Raw genomic sequence first — 25,173 nt, 5'->3', positions numbered from 1 at the left:
CGCCTCCAGTCTCTTGACCAGCCAGATTTACCAGCATCTGTTCCAGGACATGAAGCAGTGGAATGACATTGTTCATCCCGTAGTCCTGACGACTGACAAATAACGTGGCCTTCTCAAAGGGCCTGAACAAACGGCAGGTGTCACCCATGAGCTTCCACTGGCTGACATCAAAGTTACACAGGGGACTACTCCTTTCCACTTGGATCAAGAAATAGTTGATGGCCTTTCTCTGTTCATACACTCGGTCCTACATATGGAGGGTGGAATTTCAACAGGTCGAAACGTCGCATATCCGCCCATGTTGGGGGATGCTGTTCTGCGGCTGCAGGTCAAGGAGGGTGTGCTTTGCTGTGTACGAGTGTCAAGGTCTTACCTTGTCTTCACGGTGGCGCCATTTTGGACATGTGCTGACTGCAGTCTGTTATAACCTCTGAGTGCATCATCACTTGCCTGCTGCCTGGGCGGTGCACAGTGATGATGTGGCAACACCTGACTATATCAGTCTGCTGAGGCTTCAGGTTCATTGTCCTTGCGTTTGTTCTCCAAGGTGCATCCCCTGCAGTCTGAGCTCCTTGTGTGTTCCTATGTATGATCCGGCCTGGCTGACGTTTTCATCTGGATCTCGACCCCGCATCAGCAGACGTACCCGCTTTGGATCTGACCCCGGCTTGGTCGACTACCCGCTTTGGACCTGACCCCGGCTTGGACGACTACCCGCTTTGGACCTGATTCTGGCTTAGACGACTACCTGCATTGGACTTGACGGGCTTCTTCTTAACCTCGCTGTCCCTGATGATTGTTTATTTATGTTCCTTTAAATAAATGACTTTATTTTACCTGCATGTTTGCATGTGGTCTGGTTTCCTGGCTCCCGTGACAATGAGTGGTTGAAGTGCATGCAAAGTTTCCTGGCCATTGTTAGGATGTCTTGCAGAAGGGTGGAAGACTTCAGGAACCGCTTGACAACCAGATTGAACACATGTGCCATGTAGGGCGCATGTCTCAGCCCTCTTTGATGCAGCGCCGACACTATGTTCTTCCCGTTATCGGTCACCATGGATCCGATTTTCAGTTGTCGCAGAGAAAGCCAAGATTCCATTTCTTGCTGAAGGACACGAAGCAGTTCCTCCCCTGTGTGACTCCGTTCACCCAGGCAAACCAGGTGCAGAACAGCGTGAGAGTGATGAGAGGGGTCGCACATGGCTTGCATACACTACATGCCTCCAACATAATTCTTGGATCTCTACATGAAAATAAAGTATTTGGTAAAAATATTCTGGGTTTAAAAAAACACCCATTTTTGGCAAGGCCCTACATCTGGGGCCTTTACTGCATTTGTCAGTGGGAAATACAAGCTTGAAATACTGCAATAATATTCTGGGTTTAAAAAAAACACACATTTTGGGCAAAATACATAATTTGCAGCCTTTGCTGCATCTGTCGGTGTGAAATACAAGCTTGAAATACTTCAATAATATTTTGGGTTTAAAAAAACACCCATTTTGGGCAAAATACTAAATTTGCGGCCTTTGCTGCATCTGTCAGTGTGAAATACAAGTGTTAGATACTGCTGTTATATTCTGTTATTAAAAAAACAACCATTTTGGGCAAGATTCTAAATTTGCGGAGAATGAGGAGAGCGTCTAAGTGCAAAGCACGAGCTGCAGTGGAGTAGACACCTCAAAAACCAAGAAAGGTCTCTGGCTCCTCCTGCTTCCTCTTCTCCTGCAGTCTTGGCCTTTTCATCCACCTCTGGAGTGACAGTAGCACCTGCCACCCCGCAAACAGAGGAACTGCCAGCAACACCAACCCCTGGGTCACCAAGCATCTCCACAATGTCCCATGGAAGCGTTCAGCTCTCTATCTCCCAAACACTGGAGCAGAAGAGGAAGTACCCCCCTACCCACCCTCGATCCCTGGCCCTGAATGCCAGCATTTCAAAATTACTGGCCTTTGAAATGCTGTCATTCCGTCTGGTGGAGACGGAGAGTTTTAAAAGCCTTATGGCGGTGGCTGTCCCACAGTATGTCGTGCCCAGCCACCACTACTTTTCCAGGCGAGCCATCCCTTCCCTTCACAACCAAGTGGGGGACAAAATCAGGTGTGCACTGAGCAACGCCATCTGTGGCAAGGTCTACCTAACTGCAGATACGTGGACCAGTAAGCACGGTCAGGGACGTTATATCTCCCTAACAGCACACTGGGTAAATGCAGTGGTGGCTGGGCCTGAGGCAGATAGCAGTTTGGCACATGTCCCTCCACCACCGAGGATTGCAGGGTGCTTCAGTTTGCCTCCTGTTGCTTCCTCCTCCTACTCCGCTTCCTAATCCTCTACCGCCTCCTCATCCACTCAGCGTAACACCTGCACCACCAAGTTCTGCACAGCCAGGGGTAAACGACAGCAGGCAGTTTTAAAACGTATCTGTTTGGGGGACAAACCCCACACTGCACAGGGGCTGTGGACTGGCATGGAACAACAGACTGATGAGTGGTTGGTGCCAGTGAGCCTCAAGCTTGGCCTGGTGGTGTGGGATAATGGGCGAAATCTCGTAGCAGCTCTGGGACTAGCTGGTTTGACGCACATCCCTTGCCTGGCGCATGTGCTGAATTTCGTGGTGCAGAGGTTCCTTAAAAATTACCCCGATATGTCAGAGCTGCTGCAGAAAGTGCGGGCTGTCTGTGTGCGCTTTTGGCGTTCTCACCCTGCTGCTGCTCGCCTGTCAGCGCTGCAGCGTAACTTCGGCCTTCCCGCTCACCGCCTCATATGCGACATGCCCACAAGGTGGAACTCTACCTTGCACATGCTGGCCAGACTGTGCGAGCAGCAGCAGGCGATAGTGGATTTTCAGCTGCAGCACGCACGGGTGAGTCGCTCTGCGGAATAGCACCACTTTACCACCAATGACTGAGCCACCATGCGAGACCTGTGTTCCTTGTTGCGCTGTTTCAAGTACTCCACCAACATGGCCAGTGCCGATGACGCCGTTCTCAGCGTTACTATCCCACTTCTATGCCTCCTTGAAAAAATGCTTTGGGCGATGATGGAAGAGGATGTGCCACAGGAGGAGGAGGAGGAGGAAGAGGGATCATTTCATAGGGTTTCAGGCCAGTCATTCACAAGTGGCTCTGAGGGTGGGTTCCTGCACCCACAAATGCCAGGTACACAATTGTCCAGCCAGGGCACAGTTCTAGAGGATGACGAGGTGGAGGATGAGGAGGAGGAGATGGAGGAGGAGGAACCATGTTCATAGCAGGGTGGCACCCAGACCAGCTCATGGCCATCACTGGTGCATGGCTTGGGGGATACAGAGGAAACAGACGATACACCTCTCACAGAGGACAGCTTTTCGTTGCCTCTGGGCAGCCTGGCACACATGAGTGATTACATGCTGCAGTGTCTCCGCAACGATTGCCGAGTTGCCCACATTCTAACTTGTGCTGATTACTGGGTGGCCACTCTGCTGGATCCCCATTACAAGGACAACATACCGTCCTTAATTCCGTCACTGGAGTGTGATCGTAAGATGTGCGAGTACAAGCGCACACTGGTAGACGGGCTGCTGATGGCATTCCCAACTGACAGCGGGGGCACAGTGGAAGCACAAGGCGAAGGCAGAGGAGAAGGAAGAGGTCGCCAACGCAGTTGGAGCACCACCAGCACCTCAGAAGGCAGGGTTAGCATGGCCGAAATGTGGAAAAGATTTGTCAGCATGCCACAACAACCAGCACCACCAGCTGATATGGAACATCTTAGCAGGAGGCAGCATTTCAGCAACATGGTGGAGCAGTATATGTGCACACGCCTACACGTACTGAATGACGGGTATGTCCCCTTCAACTTCTGGGTCTCCAAATTAGGCACATGGCCTGAGCTTAACCTTTACACCTTGGAGGTGTTGGCCTGCCCTGCAGCCAGTGTTTTGTCTGAACGTGTGTTTAGCATGGCAGGGGGCGTTATCACAGACAAGCGCAGCCATCTGTCCACAGCCAATGTGGACAAGCTCACTGTCACTACCAGAGCTTTGAGACGTTCTCTCTGCTCTGTTTCTCCGCCCCTGTGATGAGGTCTTTACTTTCTGTTTCCTTCCTCCCAGCTGTTCCTTCTGTGTTTGATTTCTCTGCCTTTAAATCACCCGTACCTCCTTTCTATGGTGCTGATTATATTTCTCATTTGAGTTGTATCTCTCGCTTGAGCATCTTCACTTGTGTGCTATCATTTCACTGGACCTGTGTTCTGCTGCAGCAAGTACTCCGGATATTGCCAGCTGTCTTTGGATCTGTCTTCTCTGCTGCATGCAGCTCCTTCAGTTAAGTGTGCAGACATTGTGTGTTTCTGTTTGTTTGTTGACTGGATCCGAGACGACCCCGGTTCCGTCCATATACTGAGCAGGACACCGGTGGCCGTGCCCCTTCCACTATTGTAGGGGTTACAGTGGTCATCAGTCTTAGGTACGCGGGCATGCCTCGATCCACCATTTGGATCCGGGCATGTGCTTAGCAGCATAGGGAGAGCTTTGAGGGTCTGACAGGGGTCACCCTTTATCCTCCCTAGTTTGGGTCCGGTCAGTAGCTCTATTTACTGTGTATGCTCTTGTTGCTCACATACAGCCGTGACATTATAATCCGCCAAAAACCGTCCTTTTTGACATGGATCCGCTTTCTGGCCTGGTTGACCGCATGCAGGGTCTTTCTTTGGAGGTAGCGGATCTCCGTCAATCTATGACTCAGCTTCATGCATTGGGCTATGCTCCGGCCCATGGAGTCTGTTGCGAGCCAAAGGTCTCACTTCCGGAAACGTTCTCCGGGGGCAGTGAGAATTCTGTTCGCTTCAGAGAGGCATGCAAACTCCATTTTTGCTTGTGTCCCCATTCCTCTGGTAATGAGGAGCAGAGGGTGAGGATTGTCATCTCCCTGCTCAGGGGTAATGCTCAGACTTGGGCTTTTTCACTGCCATCGGGGGATCCCTCCCTTCGATCCGTGGAAAGATTTTTTGTGGCCCTGGGGCAGATATATGATGACCCGGATCGTGTTGCTCTGGCCGAATCTAACTTACGTTTTTTATGCCAGAACAAACTGTCTGCGGAGCTTTATTGTTCTGAATTTCGGAGATGGGCAGCTGATTCAGGTTGGAATGATGCTGCACTCCGGAGTCAGTTCTGTCATGGTCTCTCAGAGAGATTGAAGGATGCATTTGCTTTCCATGAGAGACCAACGTCCTTAGAGTCTGTCATGTCATTGGCGGTACGCTTTGACAGGCGTCTAAGAGAAAGAAACGAGACCTCTCTGTCCAGCCATTGTCAGTCTAGGGGCAGTGGTGCGGACTCATTCATTGTGCAGGGGCCTCATCCTGTCTCGGTCCCCTCTGAGGAGGAGCCCATGCAGCTAGGTCGACTTGCCCCTGATAAAAGAGGATTTAGTCCTCAGAGTATGGTGTGTTTTTGTTGTGGGGGCATAGGTCATTTGGCAAATGTTTGTCCGTCTAGGAGATTCTTGAACTATACTAAGAGAAAAACCTCAAAAGGTAAATCATCAAACTCTGCTTCATCTGCTACTTTGGGCAAAGTTGATGTAGGAATTGATGCTTTTCCTCTGACCTGCAGTTCCCGTTTTCTCCTGTCTGCCAGGGTGGCGCTAGAGAGCAAAGTCATTTCTTGTGAGATTTTTGTCGATAGTGGAGCGGCCGTCAATCTTATTGACACTCAATTTGTAGCCATGCATGGTTTTCAGGTTTGCACATTAGAAAAGGATATACCTGTTTTTGCTATTGACTCTGCTCCACTCTTACAGAGATCCCTGAAGGGCATTGTTCACAATATCCGGTTAGCTGTAGGTGACACTCATGTGGAGGATATATCTTGTTTCGTCCTTAACGGATTGCCTTCTCCTTTAGTTTTGGGGTTACCCTGGCTCACTAGACATAACCCCACTATTGATTGGCAAGGAAGGCAAATAAATGAGTGGAGTGACTTTTGTAGAGAGAATTGTCTCACAGCGACTTTTGCAGAGGTGTCTACTAAAACTGTGCCATCATTTGTCTCTGATTTCTCGGACGTGTTTTCCGAGAGCGGTGTTCAGGAGCTACCTCCTTACCGGGAGTTTGACTGTCCCATTAACCTCATTCCCGGCGCCAAGCTGCCAAAAGCACGCCTCTACAATCTCTCACAACCGGAAAGAATCGCAATGCGAACCTATATCTCCGAGAGTCTCGATAAGGGGCATATTCGTCCCTCAAAATCACCTGTTGCCGCTGGGTTTTTTTTTGTTAAAAAAAAAGATGGCTCTCTGAGACCTTGCCTAGATTTTAGGGAGCTGAACCGTATCACGATTCGCGATCCCTATCCCCTTCCTCTGATCCCGGACCTCTTCAACCAAATTGTTGGGGCCAAGGTTTTTTCCAAATTGGATTTGAGAGGCGCGTACAACCTGGTCAGGGTCAGAGAGGGGGATGAATGGAAAACGGCCTTTAATACCCCTAACGGGCATTTCGAGAATCTCGTTATGCCTTTCGGCCTGATGAATGATCCGGCCGTCTTTCAGCATTTTGTTAACAGTATTTTCTACCATTTAATGGGGAAATTTGTATTGGTGTATATTGATGATATTTAGATTTTTTCCCCTGATGTTCAGACCCATCAGGATCATCTTTTTCAGGTTCTGCGGATTCTGCGGGAAAATAAATTGTACGCCAAGCTGGAGAAATGTGTTTTTATGGTATCGGAGATTCAATTTCTGGGTTTTCTCCTCTCTGCTTCTGGTTTTCGCATGGATCCGAAGAAGGTCCGTGCTGTACTTGAGTGGGAGCTTCCTGAGAATCAGAAGGCATTGATGCGCTTTCTGGGTTTTGCGAACTATTACAGAAAGTTCATTTTGAATTATTCCTCTGTTGTCAAACCCCTCACTGACATGACAAAAAAGGGGGTGGATTTTTCCTCTTGGTCGGAGGAGGCGCTTGCAGCTTTTTCTAAGATTAAAGAGAGTTTTGCGTCTGCTCCCGTCTTGGTGCATCCCGATGTTTCCTTACCTTTTATTGTTGAGGTGGATGCTTCAGAGGTGGGTGTGGGTGCGGTTTTGTCCCAGGGCCCTTCTCCTGCCAAATGACGACCCTGTGCCTTTTTCTCTAAAAAACTCTCCCCGGCAGAGAGAAACTATTATGTGGGAGATAGGGAGTTGTTGGCCATCAAGTTGGCTTTCGAGGAATGGCGCCATTGGTTGGAGGGGGCCAGGCACCCTATCACCGTTTTTACCGACCATAAGAATCTGGCATACTTGGAGTCGGCCAGGCGTATGAATCCGAGACAGGCCAGATGGTCTCTGTTCTTCTCCAGATTCAATTTTGTCGTTACATTCCGCCCTGGGATCAAAAATGTGAAGGCTGATGCTCTCTCTCGCTGTTTTCCGGGAGGAGGAAACTCCGAGGACCCGGGTCCCATTTTGGCGGAGGGGGTAGTTGTTTCTGCTCTGTATTCTGATTTGGAGGCTGAGGTCCAGGCTGCCCAGACTGAGGCACCTGCCCGTTGTCCTTCTGGGAAGTTGTTTGTGCCTCCTGAGCTACGTCACAAACTCTTCAAGGAGCATCATGATACTGTTCTTGCTGGTCACCCCGGGAGTAGAGCCACGGTAGATCTCATTGCTCGGAGATTTTGGTGGCCGGCTCTTCGTAAGTCGGTGGAGGGTTTTGTGGCTGCTTGTGAGATGTGCGCTCGCGCTAAGGTCCCTCGTTCACGGCCTTTAGGTTCCCTTCTTCTGTTACCCATTCCTTCCCGTCCTTGGACACACCTGTCCATGGACTTTATCACGGATCTTCCTCGTTCCTCAGGGAAGTCGGTGATCCTGGTGGTGGTGGACCGTTTTAGCAAGATGGCTCATTTCGTACCTTTCCCTGGTTTACCCAATGCTAAAACGTTGGCGCAAACTTTTGTCGACCATATTGTTAAATTGCATGGCATTCCCTCTGATATTGTTTCCGATAGAGGCACGCAGTTTGTGTCCAGGTTCTGGAAGGCTTTCTGTTCTCGCCTGGGGGTTCGGCTGTCCTTCTCTTCTGCTTTTCACCCGCAGTCGAATGGTCAGACTGAGCGCCTCAATCAGAATCTGGAGACATATTTGCGCTGTTTTGTGGCAGAGAACCAGGAGGATTGGTGTTCTTTTCTCCCTCTTGCTGAGTTTGCTCTGAACAACCGTCGTCATCTAAAATGAACCAGGCATGGATCCCACAGGACTTGTTCGTACCTTGTGCAGAATAGGTATGTACAGTACAGACCAAAAGTTTGGACACACCTTCTCATTCAAAGAGTTTTCTTTATTTTTATGACTATGAAGGCATCAAAACTATGAATTAACACATGTGGAATTATATACATAACAAACAAGTGTGAAACAACTGAAAATATGTCATATTCTAGGTTCTTCAAAGTAGCCACCTTTTGCTTTGATTACTGCTTTGCACACTCTTGGCATTCTCTTGACGCACTCGACAATACCAAATATGACAAGTTTTTTTGGTTGTTTGTTTCAAAGCATTATTTTTTTTTTATGATTCTTTTGTGTCTCCACATTCTAAAAGCCATAGTTTTATTTATTTTTTGGGAGACTGTCTTGTGTAGGGGCTCATTTTTTTTCGGTGTTTTAGTGTTTCCATAGTCTGAGAGCCATAGTTTTTTCAGTTTTTGGACGATTATCTTGGGTAGGGTATGATTTTTGCGGGATGAGAAGATGGTTTGATTGGCACTATTTTGGGGTGCGTATGACTTTTTGATCGCTTGCTATTACACTTTTTGTGATGTAAGGTGACAAAAAATAGCTTTTTTTACACCGTTTTTTTTTTTTAACAGTATTCACTTTTATAGAGCAGGTTATTACGGATGCGGCAATACCTAATATGTATACTTTTTTTTATTTATGTAATTTTTACACAATGATTTCACTTTTGAAACAAAAAAATCATGTTTTAGTGTCTCCATAGTCTGAGAGCCATAGTTTTTTTTTGTTTTTGGGCGATTATCTTGGATAGGGTATGATTTTTGCGGGATGATTTTTACACCGTTTTTATTTTTATTTTTTTACTGTATTTACTGTTTTAGTGTCTCCATATTCTGAGAACCTTAGTTTTTTCATTTTTTGGGCGATTATCTTAAGTAGGATCTCATTTTTTGCGGGATGAGATGACGGTTTGATTGGCACTATTTGGGGTGCATATGACTTTTTGATCACTTGCTATTACAATTTTTGTGATGTAAGGTGAAAAGAAAATGGATTTTTTTACACCTTTTTTTTTACGGTGTTCACCTGAGGGGTTAGGTCATGTGATATTTTTATAGAGCATGTTATTACGGACGTGGCGATACCTAATATGTATACTTTTTTAAATTTACCTAAGTTTTACACATTAACAGCTTTTTTAAAACAAAAAAAAATGATGTTTTAGTGTCTCCACATTCTGAGCCATAGTTTTTTAATTTTTTTTTGGTGATTGTCTTAGGTAGGGGCTCAATTTTTGCGGGATGAGGTGACGGTTAGATTGGTACTATTTTGGTGGGCATACTCCTTTTTGATCGCTTGCTGTTGTACTTTTAGTGATGTAAGGTGACAAAAACATTGTTTATTTAGCACAGTTTTTATTTTTTATTTTTTACAGTGTTCATCTGAGGGGTTAGGTCATGTGATATGTTTATAGAGACGGTCGATACGGACGCTGCGATACCTAATATGTCTACTTTTTCCGCCCCCTATTTTTTACCATTTTCTTTTATTTATTTGGGGGAAATTAAATTTTTTTGATTTTTTACTTGAAACTTTTAATTTTTGGGGGGGGGAAACTTTATTTTTTCAACTTTTTTTCACTTTATTTTTTATCCCACTTTGGGGGTCTGATCCCCTTTACAATGCATTCCAATACTTCTGTATTGGAATGCATTGGCTGTATGAGTAAGGCCTCATGCACACGACCGTTGTGTGCACCCGTGGCTGTTGTGCCGTTTTCCGTTTTTTTTCGCGGACCCATTGACTTTCAATGGGTCCATGGAAAAATTGGAAAATGCACCGTTTTGCAGACGCATCCGTTATCCGTGTTTCCTGTCCGTCCAAAAAATAGGACCTGTCCTATTTTTTTGACGGACAACGGTTCACGGACCCATTCAAGTCAATGGGTCCGTGAAAGAACACGGATGCACACAAGATTGGCATCCGCGTCCGTGATCCGTGGCCGTAGGTTACTTTCATACAGACGGATCCGAAGATCCGTCTGCATAAAAGCTTTTTCAGAGATGAGTTTTCACTTTGTGAAAACTCATATCCGACAGTATATTCTAACACAGAGGCTTTCCCATAGTGAAGGGGACGCTTCTAGTTAGAATATACTACGAACTGTGTACATCACTGCCCCCTGCTGCCTGGCAGCACCCGATCTCTTACAGGGGGCTGTGATCCGCACAATTAACCCCTCAGGTGCTGCACCCCGGCCCCCCCTCTATTGTATTAATATCATTGGTGGCCAGTGTGTGGCCTCCCCTCCCCCCCTCCCCGATCATTGGTGGCAGCGGAGATTCCGATCGGAGTCCCAGTTTAATCGCTCTGGGGCTCCGATCGTTAACCATGGCAACCAGGACGCTACTGCAGGCCTGGTTGCCATGGTTACTTAGCAATATTACAATATTAGAAGCATCATACTTACCAGCTCCTCCTACTTGTAAGTGACAGGTCTGTGCGGCGCATTGCTTAATGATCTGTCACTTACCAGTAATATTGTAATATTGCTAAGTAACCATGGCAACCAGGCCTGCAGTAGTGTCCTGGTTGCCATGGTTACCGATCGGAGCCGCAGAGCGATTAAACTCGGAATCTCCGCTGCCACCAATGATCGGGGGGGGGGGGGGGAGGGGAGGCCGCACACTGGCTCCGATCGTTAACCATGGCAACCAGGACGCTACTGCAGGCCTGGTTGCCATGGTTACTTATCAATATTACAATATTAGAAGCATCATACTTACCAGCTCCTCCTACTTGTAAGTGACAGGTCTGTGCGGCGCATTGCTTAATGATCTGTCACTTACCAGTAATATTGTAATATTGCTAAGTAACCATGGCAACCAGGCCTGCAGTAGTGTCCTGGTTGCCATGGTTACCGATCGGAGCCCCAGAGCGATTAAACTCGGAATCTCCGCTGCCACCAATGATCGGGGGGGGGGGGGGGGAGAGGGGAAGCCGCACACTGGCCACCAATGATATTAATACAATAGAGAGGGAGCGGGGGGGGGGGGGGGGCGCACACTGGCCACCAATGATAATACAATACAGGGAGGGAGGGGGCCGACGGAGGCCGCACACTGGCCACCAATAAAATTACAATAGAGGGGGGGAGGGGGGGCCGACGGAGGCCGCACACTGGCCACCAATGATATTACAATAGAGGGGGGGCCGCACACTGGCCACCAATGATATTCAAACTGGGGAGGGAGGGGGGTCTGTCCCCTGCTGCCTGGCAGCCCCTGATCTCTTACAGGGGGCTATGATATGCACAATTAACCCCTTCAGGTGCGGCACCTGAAGGGTTAATTGTGCTGATCACAGCCCCCTGTAAAAGATCGGGTGCTGCCAGGCAGCAGGGGGCAGTCATGTACACAGTTTGTAGTATATTCTAACTAGAAGCGTCCCCATCACTATGGAAACGCCTCTGTGTTAGAATATACTGTCGGATCTGAGTTTCACAATGTAACTCAAATCCGATGGTATATTCTAACATAGAGGCGTTCCCATGGTGATGGAGATGCTTCAAGTTAAAATATACCATCGGATTGGAGAAAACTCCGATCCTATGGTATATTAACTCCTGACTTTACATTGATTGAAAGTCAATGGGGGACGGATCCGTTTGAAATTGCACCATATTGTGTCAACGTCAAACGGATCCGTCCCCATTGACTTGCATTGTAATTCAGGACGGATCCGTTTGGCTCCGCACGGCCAGGCGGACACCAAAACAACTTTTTTTTCATGTCCGCGGATCCTCCAAAAATCAAGGAAGACCCACGGACGAAAAAACGGTCACGGATCACGGACCACCGGAACCCCGTTTTGCGGACCGTGAAAAAATACGGTCTTGTGCATGAGGCCTAATACAGTGTGTATTCCTCATACAGCTTCTTGTCTGTGAGATCCAGGGGGCTGGATATCACAGACTCTTCACCGGAAGGCAGCGCCGAGGTCTAAGGCCTCTTTCACACTTGCGTTGTCCGGATCCGGCGTGTACTCCACTTGCCGGAATTACACTCCGGATCCGGAAAAACGCAAGTGTACTGAAAGCATTTGAAGACGGAACCGTCTTCTAAATGCGTTCAGTGTTACTATGGCACCCAGGACGCTATTAAAGTCCTGGTTGCCATAGTAGGAGCGGGGAGCGGGGGAGCGGCATACTTACAGTCCGTGCGGCTCCCGGGGCGCTCCAGAGTGACGTCAGGGCGCCCCAAGCGCATGGATCATGTGATCACATGGATCACGTGATCCATGCGCTTGGGGCGCCCTGACGTCACTCTGGAGCGCCCGGGGAGCCGCACGGACGGTAAGTATGCTGCTCCCCCGCTCCCCACTACACTTTACCATGGCTGCCAGGACTTTAGCGTCCCGGCAGCCATGGTAACCACTCTGAAAAAGCTAAACGTCGGATGCGGCAATGCGCCGAAACGACGTTTAGCTTAAGGCCGGATCCGGATCAATGCCTTTCAATGGGCATTAATTCCGGATCCGGCCTTGCGGCAAGTGTTCCGGATTTTTGGCCGGAGCAAAAAGCGCAGCATGCTGCGGTATTTTCTCCGGCCAAAAAACGTTCTGTTCCGGAACTGAAGACATCCTGATGCATCCTGAACGGATTTCTCTCCATTCAGAATGCATTAGGATAATCCTGATCAGGATTCTTCCGGCATAGAGCCCCGACGACGGAACTCTATGCCGGAAGACAAGAACGCAAGTGTGAAAGAACCCTAAGGAAGGCATTGCGCTGCCTTCCATGCCATCGTGTCCCCATTACAGCAGCACGGGGACCCGATGGCACCGCCGATCCCCGCCGGAACGACCCATAAACGCCGCAAACCGCAGGTCTGAATTGACACAGGACCCCCACTCGCATTGTCCCAGGGTGCCTGCTGATTGATTTCAGCAGGCACCTAGTTCCGATCACCGCTGGCCGTGCAGCGATGATCGGAACTACACATGACGTACCGGTAAGAAGTTAAGTCATTTCCATATCCACATTTGTTTGCAGAGCACTTGCCATGCTCTTAACCATATTTTTCTGCCATTTACAGCCCTCTAGCCCTTTCCATTACTTTTTTAGAGCCATTTTAGTGCTCCAAAGTTCGGGTCCCCATTGACTTCAATGGGGTTCGGGGTCAAGTTCGGGTCCCGAACTCGAACTTTTTTGTGAAGTTCGGCCGGACCCGTCGAACCCGAACATCCAGGTGTCCGCTCAACTATATTCGCCACTTATACACGGCAAACTGGACTTTAGAATATTTCACTGCACCGCAGAACGGCAATTAGGCCCTAGTTTTTTTTTACTTTTACACAAAAGGCTTTTCAACAGATAAGTGCAACGATGAACGGCCAATATATTTTTATTTTGCCAGTAATACATGGTAAACTGAGCTTTAGAATATATGACTGCACTGCAGAACGACAATTAGGCCTTAATTTTCTTCTACTTTTACACAACACAAAAGGATTTTCAACAGATAAGTGCAACGCTGAACAGTGAATATATTTTTATTTTGCCACTAATACACGACAAACTGGGCTTTAGAATATATCACTGCACCACTGAGCGGCAAAGATATTTTTCCTTTTTCCACTAATACATGCAAAAAGGGCTTTAAAACAAATAACTGCACCGCTCAGCAGCAAATATATTTTTCCCTTTTCCACTAATACACGCAAAAAAGGGCTTTAAAACAGATAACTGCACCACTGAGCGGCAAAGATATTTTTTCCTTTTTCCACTAATACATGCAAAAAAGGGCTTTAGAACATACACCGCTGAGTGGCAAATATATTTTACTTTTGCCACTAATACATGACAAAAAGGGCTGTCATTTTCGCACTTCACCACGCAACGACTAATAATCCCCTTTTTTCCTAATAATACAAGCCAAAAAATGCTTTAGAGCATATATAACTGCACTGCACTAGGGCAAATAAAACATAGAAATATTTCCTTGTAATAACCCCTGTTTATGCCTTTATCAAACAGCACTTGCACCCATTACGAACGGTTTGCTGGAATTAAAGAGCTGTATAATGGCAATTTGGATCCCCAGTCAGTGCAGCAAGGTGTAATCTGATTGTTCCTACAGTCCTGATCAAAAGTTTAAGACCACTTGAAAAATGGCAAAAAATAATATTTTACATTGTTGGATCTTAACAAGGTTCCAAGTAGAGCTTCAACATGCAACAAGAAGAAATGAGAGTGAGACAAAACATTTTTTGAGCATTCAATTAATTGAAAATAACGAGTAAACTGAAACAGGCTGTTTTTCAGCTGATCCAAATTTTAGGACCACATGCCTTTAAAAGGCAAAATCTGTGCAAAGATGTGGAATCATTGTCATTTTCTGTCAGGTAGTCACATGTTGTGATAGCAAAGGCAAAAAATCTCTTACTTTTTTAACGTGGTAGGCTTGTTGAACTGCATAAGCAGGGTCTCTCACAGCACACCATCGCTGCTGAGGTGGGACGCAGTAAGACAGTCATTTGGAATTTCTTAAATGATCCTGAGGGTTTTGGAACAAAAAAGTCAAGTGGAAGACCTAAAGAAATTTCATCAGCACTGAGCCGGAGGATCCAATTGGCTGTCCGTCAAGACACTGGACGATCCTCGACCCAAATTAAGGCCCTTACTGGTGCTGACTGCAGCCCCATAACCATCAGACGGCATCTGAGACTGAAGGGCTTCAAAAACAAAAAACGTCTTCAAACACCTTGTCTCCTTGAATGCCACAGAACTGCTCATTTGGACTTTGCAAGAGAGCACCAAACATGGGACATTCAAAGGTGGAAGAAAGTTTTATTCTCTGATGATTTTTTTTTTTAATCTTGATGGTCCTGATGGTTTCCAACGTTTCTGGCATGACAAGCAGATCCCACCTGAGATGTTTTCTACGCGCCACAGTGGAGGGGGCGCCATAATGGTCTGGGGTGCTTTTTCCTTCAGTGGAACAATGGAGCTTTAGGAAGTGCAGGGGCGTCAAACGGCCGCTGGCTATGTCCAGATGTTGCAGAGAGCATTCCTCATGACTGAGGGCCCTCGTCTGTGTGGTAACGACTGGGTTTTTCAACAGGACAACGCTACAGTACACAATGCCCGCAGGACAAGGTAATTCTTCCAGGAGAATAACATCACTCTTTTGGCCCATCCTGCGTGTTCCCCTGATATAAATCAAATTGAGAACCTTTGGGGATGGATTGCAAGGGAAGTTTACAAAAATGGACAACAGTTCCAGACAGTAGATGGCCTTCGTGCGGCCGTCTTCACCACTTGGAGAAATGTTCCCACTCACCTCATGGAAACGCTTGCATCAAGCATGCCGAAACGAATTTTGGAAGTGATAAACAATAACGGCGGAGCTACTCATTACTGAGTTCATGTTTGGAAGTTGGATTTCTGTTTTGGGGGGGTTTAGGGGTTATTTGGAGGTGTGGTCCTAAACTTTTGATCAGCTGAAAAACAGCCTGTTTCAGTTTATTCGTTGTTTTCATTAAATTGAATGGTCAAAAAATGTTTTGTCTCACTCCCATTTCTTCTTGTTGCATGTTGAAGCTCTACTTGGAACCTTGTTAAGATCCAGAACATTTTTCAAGTGGTCTTAAACTTTTGATCAGGACTGTATTACCCAGGCTGTAACCTTCCCGACTGAACCCTGTTCAACAGAAATGCTGTGGAATGATTCCTCCCTATCCTTTCCCTACACCTTAAATAATCTTTCCCTGCACTTGTAAATAATTTTTTTAAGCACAATGACGTTTTTTCTATCACTGTCCCAAGCAACTGCAGACGTTTCTCCCTGCACTAAGTACACTGGTAAATGGCAGAATCTAAGATAGCTGCTGCTATTTATAGGGCTGTGACATCACAGGGCTGGCTGGCTGCTGATTTGCTACATGCATGGGATTATGGGTGATTCCGCCTTCCCATAGTTACTTTCTCCATGTCCTCACACGTGCAGCAGCCATTTTAGGAAAGAATGTGAAGAATGTGAAGCGCGAGGAAATTTGCATTCGGTGCGAATCGAATTTTTCCTGAAATTCGGAACGAATTCTACTTCGTCAGCTTCAATTCGCTCATCTCTAGTAATAATTAATTACTGAGGTTATTCAACGAAGTCCCGTGCGACTTCGTGAATAACTTACTTCGGCTCATCGGAGCCCATACATTGTAATACTGTAAGAAGACGGATCTCCGTACAGTATTATAACACATTTTTTAGCAAAGCAGCTATGGATGTAGCATCCAAAGCTCGCTTTGCTCATCTCTACTCTATACCATAAACATTTGATTGGATTTGTGTTTGTGTATAAATAAAAACGGAAACCCAGATTCTAAAACTGAGTTCACACTTCAGTTATTTGATCAGTTATTTTCATCAGTTTTTGTGAGCCAAAACCCATAGTAAAGGCTACACAGAGATAAGGTATAATGGAAAGATTTCCTCCTGGTTTTGGTTCACAATAACTAATGGAAATAACTGACCAAATAACTGAAGTGTAAACTCGGCCTAATGTACACCAACTCTGTGTGTGCTTATTGTCCCCTGGCCGGTGAATCGCTTGATCCTCAAAAACTTCATTTTTTTTAGAGGAAGCTACTCTAACAGTAGTAAAAGCAACTAATAAAATTAAACTGTGTAAAACAGCATTTTTTTTAACAAAAACAAGCGCAAACACCATTTTAAATATGCCCCTGTATCTTCCACAATGCACTACAGCATAGAACATTGTACAGACACTTATACAGCACAGGGCTACACTGAGATAATTGGATGGTTCAATATTTGGATGGCATGCTAGGTCGCAAATCTTCACTTACCTTCCCTGGTCAATAATATCCACAGCAACTGTGCTGATCACAAAAACAAGGAGAACACCCACAAACATGTGGTAGATGGTTTGGAAGTGTTCCACCTCCATTAATTCACTGTAAAACACCATGGGACATTATCTTAGATACATACAATTAAAAACCGCTGGCATACACTGTGGATAGTGAACAATAAAAAGGCCACCCCTCCAAATCCTTCCGTATAAAAAAAACTCCTTATTACTTTATGAGACAAAGGCCTCATGCACACGACCGTTTTTTTTAAGGTCCGCAAAAACGGGGTCCGTAGGTCCGTGATCCGTGACCGTTTTTTCGTCCGTGGGTCTTCCTTGATTTTTGGAGCATTCACGGACATGAAAAAAAAGTCGCTTTGGTGTCCACCTGGCTGTGCGGACCCAAACGGATCCGTCCTGACTTACAATGCAAGTCAATGGGACGGATCCGTTTGACGTTGACACAATATGGTGCAATTGCAAACGGATCCGTCCCCCATTGACTTTCAATCAATGTAAAGTCAGGAGTCCCTATTATACCATCGGATCTGAGTTTTCTCCAATCCGATGGTATATTTTAACTTGAAGCGTCCCCATCACCATGATGGGAACGCCTCTATGTTAGAATATACTGTCGGATATGAGTTAGATCGTGAAACTCAGATCCGACAGTATATTCTAACACAGAGGCGTTCCGATAGTGATGGGGACGCTTCAAGTTAGAATATACTAAGAACTGTGTACATGACTGCCCCCTGCTGCCTGGCAGCACCCGATCTCTTACAGGGGGTTGTGATCCGCACAATTAACCCCTCAGGTGCCGCACCTGAGGGGGGTTAATTGTGCGTATCATAGTCCCCTGTAAGAGATCAGGGGCTGCCAGGCAGCAGGGGGCAGACCCCCTCGGCCCCCCCTCCCTCCCTCTATTGTATTAATTTCATTGGTGGCCAGTGTGCGCCCCCCCGGCCCCCCTCCTTCCCTCTATTGTATTATTTTCATTGGTGGCCAGTGTGCGGCCCCCCCGGCCCCCCCTCCCTCCCTCTATTGTATTATTTTCATTGGTGGCACAGTGTGCGGCCTCCCCTCTCCCCCCCCCGATCATTGGTGGCAGCGGAGAGTTCCGATCGGATTCCCAGTTTAATCGCTGGGGCTCCGATCGGTAACCATGGCAACCAGGACGCTACTGCAGTCCTGGTTGCCATGGTTACTTAGCAATATTAGAAGCATCATACTTACCTGCTGCGCTGTCAGTGACCTGCCGGGAGCTCCTCCTACTGGTAAGTGACAGGTCTGTGCGGCGCATTGCTTAATGATCTGTCACTTACCAGTAGGAGGAGCTCCCGGCCGGTCACAGACAGTGCAGCAGGTAAGTATGATGCTTCTAATATTGCTAAGTAACCATGGCAACTAGGACTGCAGTAGCATCCTGGTTGCCATGGTTACCGATCGGAGCCCCAGCGATTAAACTGGGACTCCGATCAGAACTCTCCACTGCCACCAATGATCGGGGGGGGGGGGGAGAGGGGAGGCCGCACACTGTGCCACCAATGAAAATAATTCAATTGAGGGAGGGAGGGGGGCCGGGGGGGCCGCACACTGTGCCACCAATGAAAATAATACAATAGAGGGAGGGGGGGCCGCACACTGTGCCACCAATGAAAATAATACAATAGAGGGAGGGAGGCAGGGGGGGCCGCACTGGCCACCAATGAAATTAAAACTGGGGAGGGAGGGGGGGTCTGCCCCCTGCTGCCTGGCAGCCCCTGATCTCTTATAGGAGGCTAGGATATGCACAATTAACCCTTTAGGTGCAGCACCTGAGGGGTTAATTGTGCGGATCACAGCCCCCTGTAAGAGATCGGGTGCTGCCAGGCAGCAGGGGGCAGTCATGTACACAGTTTGTAGTATATTCTAACTAGAAGCGTCCCCATCACTATGGGAACGCCTCTGTGTTAGAATATACTGTCGGATATGCGGATGCCAATCCTACGGCCACGGATCACGGACGCGGATGCCAATCTTGTGTGCATCCGTGTTCTTTCACTGACCTATTGACTTGAATGGGTCCGTGAACCGTTGTCCGTCAAAAAAATAGGACAGGTGATATTTTTTGGATGGACAGGAAACACGGATCACGGATGCGGCTGCAAAACGGTGCATTTTTCAATTTTTCCACTGACCCATTGAAAGTCAATGGGTCCACGAAAAAAAAGGAAAACGGCACAACGGCCACGGATGCACACAACGGTCGTGTGCATGAGGCCATACACTGAGCAAAAATATAAACGCAACACTTTCGGTTTTGCTCCCATTTTGCATGAGCTGAACTCAAAGATCTGAAACATTTTCTACAAACACAAAAGACCCATTACTCTCAAATATTATTCACAAATCTGTCTAAATCTGTGTTAGTGAGCACTTCTCTTTTGCCAAGATAATCTATTGTAGCGGGCCAGCTAAGACCTGTCCTAGGTTGCTAGTATAGCCTTATATGTGTATACAGCTAAACCTGCCAATAACCTTAATACAGGTCCTATGTTTATGTGTTAAAGACAAAAGCAGAGTTATTTACTGTGACATCATGTTTTGGATGACATATAACTGTTATATTTTGTGTTCACAAAAGCAGAAAAAGATAGAAACATAGAAACATAGAAACATAGAATGTGTCGGCAGATAAGAACCATTTGGCCCATCTAGTCTGCCCAATATACTGAATACTATGGATAGCCCCCGGCCCTATCTTATATGAAGGATGGCCTTATGCCTATCCCATGCATGCTTAAACCCCTTCACTGTATTTGCAGCTACCACTTCTGCAGGAAGGCTATTCCATGCATCCACTACTCTCTCAGTAAAGTAATACTTCCTTATATTACTTTTAAACCTTTGCCCCTCTAATTTAAAACTGTGTCCTCTTGTGGTAGTTTTTCTTCTTTTAAATATGCTCTCTTCCTTTACCGAGTTGATTCCCTTTATGTATTTAAAAGTTTCTATCATATCCCCTCTGTCTCTTCTTTCTTCCAAGCTATACATATTAAGGTCCTTTAACCTTTCCTGGTAAGTTTTATCCTGCAATCCATGTACTAGTTTAGTAGCTCTTCTCTGAACTCTCTCTAGAGTATCTATATCCTTCTGGAGATATGGCCTCCAGTACTGCGCACAATACTCCAAGTGAGGTCTCACCAGTGTTCTGTACAGCGGCATAAGCACTTCACTCTTTCTACTGCTTATACCTCTCCCTATACATCCAAGCATTCTGCTGGCATTTCGTGCTGCTCTATTACATTGTCTTCCCACCTTTAAGTCTTCTGAAATAATTACTCCTAAATCCCTTTCCTCAGATAATATGACTTTAAGATTCATTTTGTAATGTAAGGTAAGCAGTGACACACCAGAAACAACAGAATGCATAGTGTTAATCTGTTGTTGCTAGGCAGAAGTCTAGACCAATCATAGCCAGCTTCTCACACAGCAAGAGTTTTCACCAATCACAGCCAGCCTCACACACAGCCTGTCTGGGAATTCCCCCAGCTCCTGCTGCTAAAATCATTATTCACCAGAGACAGGAGCTGAAGAAACATTCATTCCACTGAGAGCTAAGCTTTATGGGAACAAGAGGCCAATATAGGTATTTGGCCTCTTGTTATATATGGCCGTTTTGGACTCACAACTACCCACCAAAGACCACCACAAAGAGATTATATTCCATATTCCAATTGGGATTTTATATGGGACATTGGGCCCTTTAAGGTTATTCCACATTTGACCAGGTTAAAATCACCTGATCCGGCTGACGTCACAGCTGCTGCTTTACGGTAAAAACTGCAAACTTTTCCCACGTGAGATGCCGAGGTCCATGCTTCACATAGCCAGAAAGTTCGCATCACGATAACAACAATCGACATACCGAATGACCAGAAATATCGCAGGAGTACGTGACACTTGCACGCTACACAGAGACACAGCCTGGAGATCAGTGAACGGAGGTAACAGGCTGTGCGAGGGGGACGCCCCAGACGCCAGTCCTACTATCGATACCTGACCTCCTAAGAGATTGATTTTACCTGCTTTTTACATTCGGCTTTATACTTTATATTTGCAAGTAACTTTTTATACTGCCATCCTTAGGAGGAAATATAGTAACTTTTTATACCGTCACACATAATTAGTGACAACCATCCTTGGGAGGAAATATAGTATCCACATTTCCCTCACTTTTTTATTCACATTTATATTAGAAAACATGGTTTGATTATTACAATATCAATGTTATATTAGGTTAAGGTATTATCATTGGCATTACAAGGAATATTGTGCATAAATTGTCACCCAATATTTTTGATATAATGTTTAAGCACTAACGGACACTGAATTATTTTTGATACATTGTTTAAACACCAATGCACATCTAATATATATGATTGCAAATAGCTGAAGTTTGAGGTCTATTAATTGGTGCGCAAATAATCTCAGAATATTAATATTGTTGGAGTAATTATATTTTATTTTTTATTTTAATAAAATTAAATTTTTAATCTGTTAGATGGTGAGTGCCTGTTTTTACATTTCAAAAATGCTATTTCTTTGGGATGATTAGGTGAATCATCAAAAAACAGAGCACCTTAACCATAGATTGGATTTGGGTGAGCCACGGTATAACTGCTTTATACTCAATATAGGTATTTAAAACAGTTATATAATTAGAGATGTCCCGAACTATTCGCCGGCGAACAGTTCCCGGTGAAAATCGCTTGTTCGCGTTCGCCGCGGCAGGCGAACATATGCGATGTTGGTCCGCCCTTTATACGTCATCATTGAGCAAACTTTGACCCTGTACCTCACAGTCAGCAGACACATTCCAGCCAATCAGCATACCCTCCCTCCCAGACCCTCCCACCTCCTATCAAAAAGCAAGGACAGCATCCATCTTAGATTCATTCTGAAGCTGCAGTGTTAGTTAGAGCAGGGAGAGTGCTGCTGCTGCTGAATTCATAGGGAAATCGTTAGCTAGCTCAGTGTTCTGTGTCCACTCCAGTCCTCAAAGACTCATCTGCTGTAAGGACAGTGTCCTGAGAGCACCCCAAAAAGCCCTTTTTAGGGCTAGTATATCAGTCGGCTTTTTATTTTATTTTATATATATATATTGCAGTTGCCTGCCCGTGTGTGTCAGGCACACAGACTGTACTGTTCCCACTGCTTACCACTCATATCGGGTGGCACAGTACCTTGCAGATAAAAAAGTAATTTAATTTTTTCTCTGTAATATAATTGCAGTTGCCTGCCAGTGTGTTTCAGGCCCACAGACTGTACTGTGCCCACTGCCCACCACTCATATCGGGTGGCACAGTACCTTGCAGATAAAAAAGTAATACATTTTTTTTCTCTGTAATATAATTGCAGTTGCCTGCCAGTGAGTGTCAGGCCCACAGACTGTACTGTTCCCACTGCCCACCACTCATATCGGGGGGCACAGTACCTTGCACGCATAGTACCACTAATCTAAAAAGAAATTACAGGCAGAGGCAGACCACCCCGCAGGGGCCATCGTGGTCATGGTGCTGTGATTTCCTTTGGCCCTAGAATAATGCCCAGTGTTCAGAGGCCACGTACCCTGAACTCGAAAAGTTCTGAGGACATAGTTGACTGGCTTACACAGGACACCCAATCTTCTACAGCTTCTGCTCGGAACCTTGACGCACCATCCTCCTCCAGCTCAGCTTCGGGCACCTCTCAAGTTACCACTCGCCCGCCTGCCGCCACCACCAACACTAGCACCACATCCGCTTCACTTGATCTGTCAGAGGAGTTATTTACACATCAGTTGGAAGAAATGAGTGATGCACAACCATTATTGCCAGAGGATGTAGATAACAGGTATATGTCTCAGTCAGGCAGCATTACACACATGGAAGTACGGTGTGATGATGATGATGTTGTACCCGCTGCTGCTTCCTTTGCTGCGTTGTCAGATACAAGTGAGGCAGTTGATGATGACGATGTGTCCGTGGATGTCACGTGGGTGCCCGCTCGAAGAGAAGAAGAACAGGGGGAAAGTTCAGATGGGGAGAAAGAGAGGAGGAGGAGACGAGTTGGAAGCAGGGGGAGGTCGTCGCAAGGAGCTAGTGGCACAGTTAGACAGCATGTATCGACACCCGAGGTCAGCCAGACAGCACGCCAATCAACGCATGCTGTTTCCACCACCAGAATGCCGTCATTGCAAAACTCAGCAGTGTGGCATTTTTTGTGTGTGTCTGCCTCTGATAACAGCGATGCCACTTGCAACCTGTGTCAAAAGAAACTGAGTCGTGGGAAGTCCAACACCCACCTAGGTACAACTGCTTTGCAAAGGCACATGATCTCACGTCACAAACGCCTATGGGATCAACACATGATGAGTACAAGCAGCACACAAACTCAAAGCCACCATCCTCCTCCTGGTCCAGCATCTTCAGTCACGTCAACCACTGCTGTCCTCCTTGCCCGCTCTCAACCACCCACCACTCCGCCTCTCACCTTCAGCAGTTCCTGCTCATCTGCCCACAGTCAGGTGTCTGTCAAGGAAATGTTTGAGCGTAAGAAGCCAATGTCACAGAGTCACCCCCTTGCCCGGCGTCTGACAGCTGGCTTGTCGGAACTCTTAGCCCGCCAGCTTTTACCATTGAAGCTGGTGGAGTGTGAGGCCTTCAAAAAATTTGTAGCTATTGGGACACCGCAGTGAAAGGTACCCGGACGAATTTTTTTTTCACAAAAGGCAATCCCCAACCTGTACTCTATTGTGGAAAAGGAAGTCATGGCATGTCTGGTTGTCTAAAATCTATCGATACACATCCCCTGATAGGGGACGTAACAGGAATTAAACTGATAAGAATAGCACTACTTAACACACCACTCATATAGGGTGGCACAGCACATTGCACGGCGCACGCGCAGTGCCCCAAATTGGAAGTAAGAGGACTGACCAACCATCTTTTTCCATCTCCCGGTTCCTAAAATCTATTCCATACACCGGCCCCTGATAGAGGACAAAACCGAGATTAAACTGGTAAGATTTTTTTAATTTAAAAAAAAGAGGACAGCCTCTGCGGAGCTGGGTATTTTTTGGCCGCGTTAGTGAACACTCATGCACAATGGCTGTAGGCTGATGCGTTCTTTTGCGGAGGTGACAAACCTGGTCAGTCAAACCCAAGGCAACATCATCGACTTCATCCCATATGCGTTTTTTCTGGAGCGTGCCCTGTGAAGAGTGCTGGATCAGGCCGTAGATGAGCATGAAGAGGAAGAGTTGTGGTCACCATCACCACCAGAAGCAGCCTTGTCGTCGTCGATTGCTGGACCTGCGGCAACGCAGAGAGAGGAGTTTGAAGAAGAGGAGTCAGAGGAGGAAGGTGGCTTTGAGGAGGTGGAAGACCAACCACAGCAGGCGTCCCAGGGGGCTTGTTGTCACCTTTCGAGGACCCTTGGTGTTGTACGTGGCTGGGTGGAGGAAGAGACCTTCAATGACGTCAGTGAAGACAAGGAACGGGACATGGCTAGCTTGGTATCCAGCCTTGTGCAAATGGAGAGTTTGCGGTTGGGCAAATGGACTGTTTGCGGTTGTTTGCGGTGCGTTAAACGGGGAGTTTGGTCTGTCAGAGTTTGGTCTGTCACTGTGAAGCGGGCGTAACCCTTACACTACCTGATCGATACAACATCATACCTGATGTTATAAAGCACGTTATTCCAAACAATTTAGGAATGTTAGGTGATTTATGCCCTTTATGGATTAAAACCCGACTCTGCGTCAACTACGTAATTTTCCATGGGAGTTTTGCCATGGATCCCCTCTGGCATGCCACAGTCCAGGTGTTAGTCCCCTTGAAACAACTTTTCCATCACTACTGTGGCCAGAAAGAGTCCCTGTGGGTTTTAAAATTCGCCTGCCTATTGAAGTCTATGGCGGTGAGCCATACAATTGCAAACTACAAAGTTCACATACAAATTCAATTGCAAGTTTCAAATTGCAAGCTACAATTGCAAGCATACCATAGCAAACATTCAGATTCCATATTGCAATCCAAATTGCATACAACGATACCAGATCATACTCAACCAATCTGC

At 46.5% G+C, this 25,173-nt stretch overlaps 1 protein-coding gene across 1 annotated transcript in view; it reads right to left on the bottom strand.

The window, feature by feature from the left end:
• The window catches only part of LOC120993920 (sterol O-acyltransferase 2-like), a 123,593-nt gene extending 106,403 nt beyond the window's left edge, over positions 1 to 17,190 (bottom strand). Inside the window, exon 1 of the mRNA XM_040422383.1 lies at positions 17,069 to 17,190. Within this exon, the coding sequence (XP_040278317.1) occupies positions 17,069 to 17,190 (122 nt within the window). The remainder of the gene's footprint in view (positions 1 to 17,068) is intronic.
• Between the last annotated feature and the right edge of the window lie 7,983 nt (positions 17,191 to 25,173).

Source organism: Bufo bufo, chromosome 3, assembly GCF_905171765.1.
Source record: "Bufo bufo chromosome 3, aBufBuf1.1, whole genome shotgun sequence".
Classification (NCBI taxonomy): Eukaryota; Metazoa; Chordata; class Amphibia; order Anura; family Bufonidae; genus Bufo; species Bufo bufo.
The sequence above is the reverse complement of the archived record's forward strand: the minus strand, read 5'-3'. Positions and strand labels throughout refer to the sequence as shown.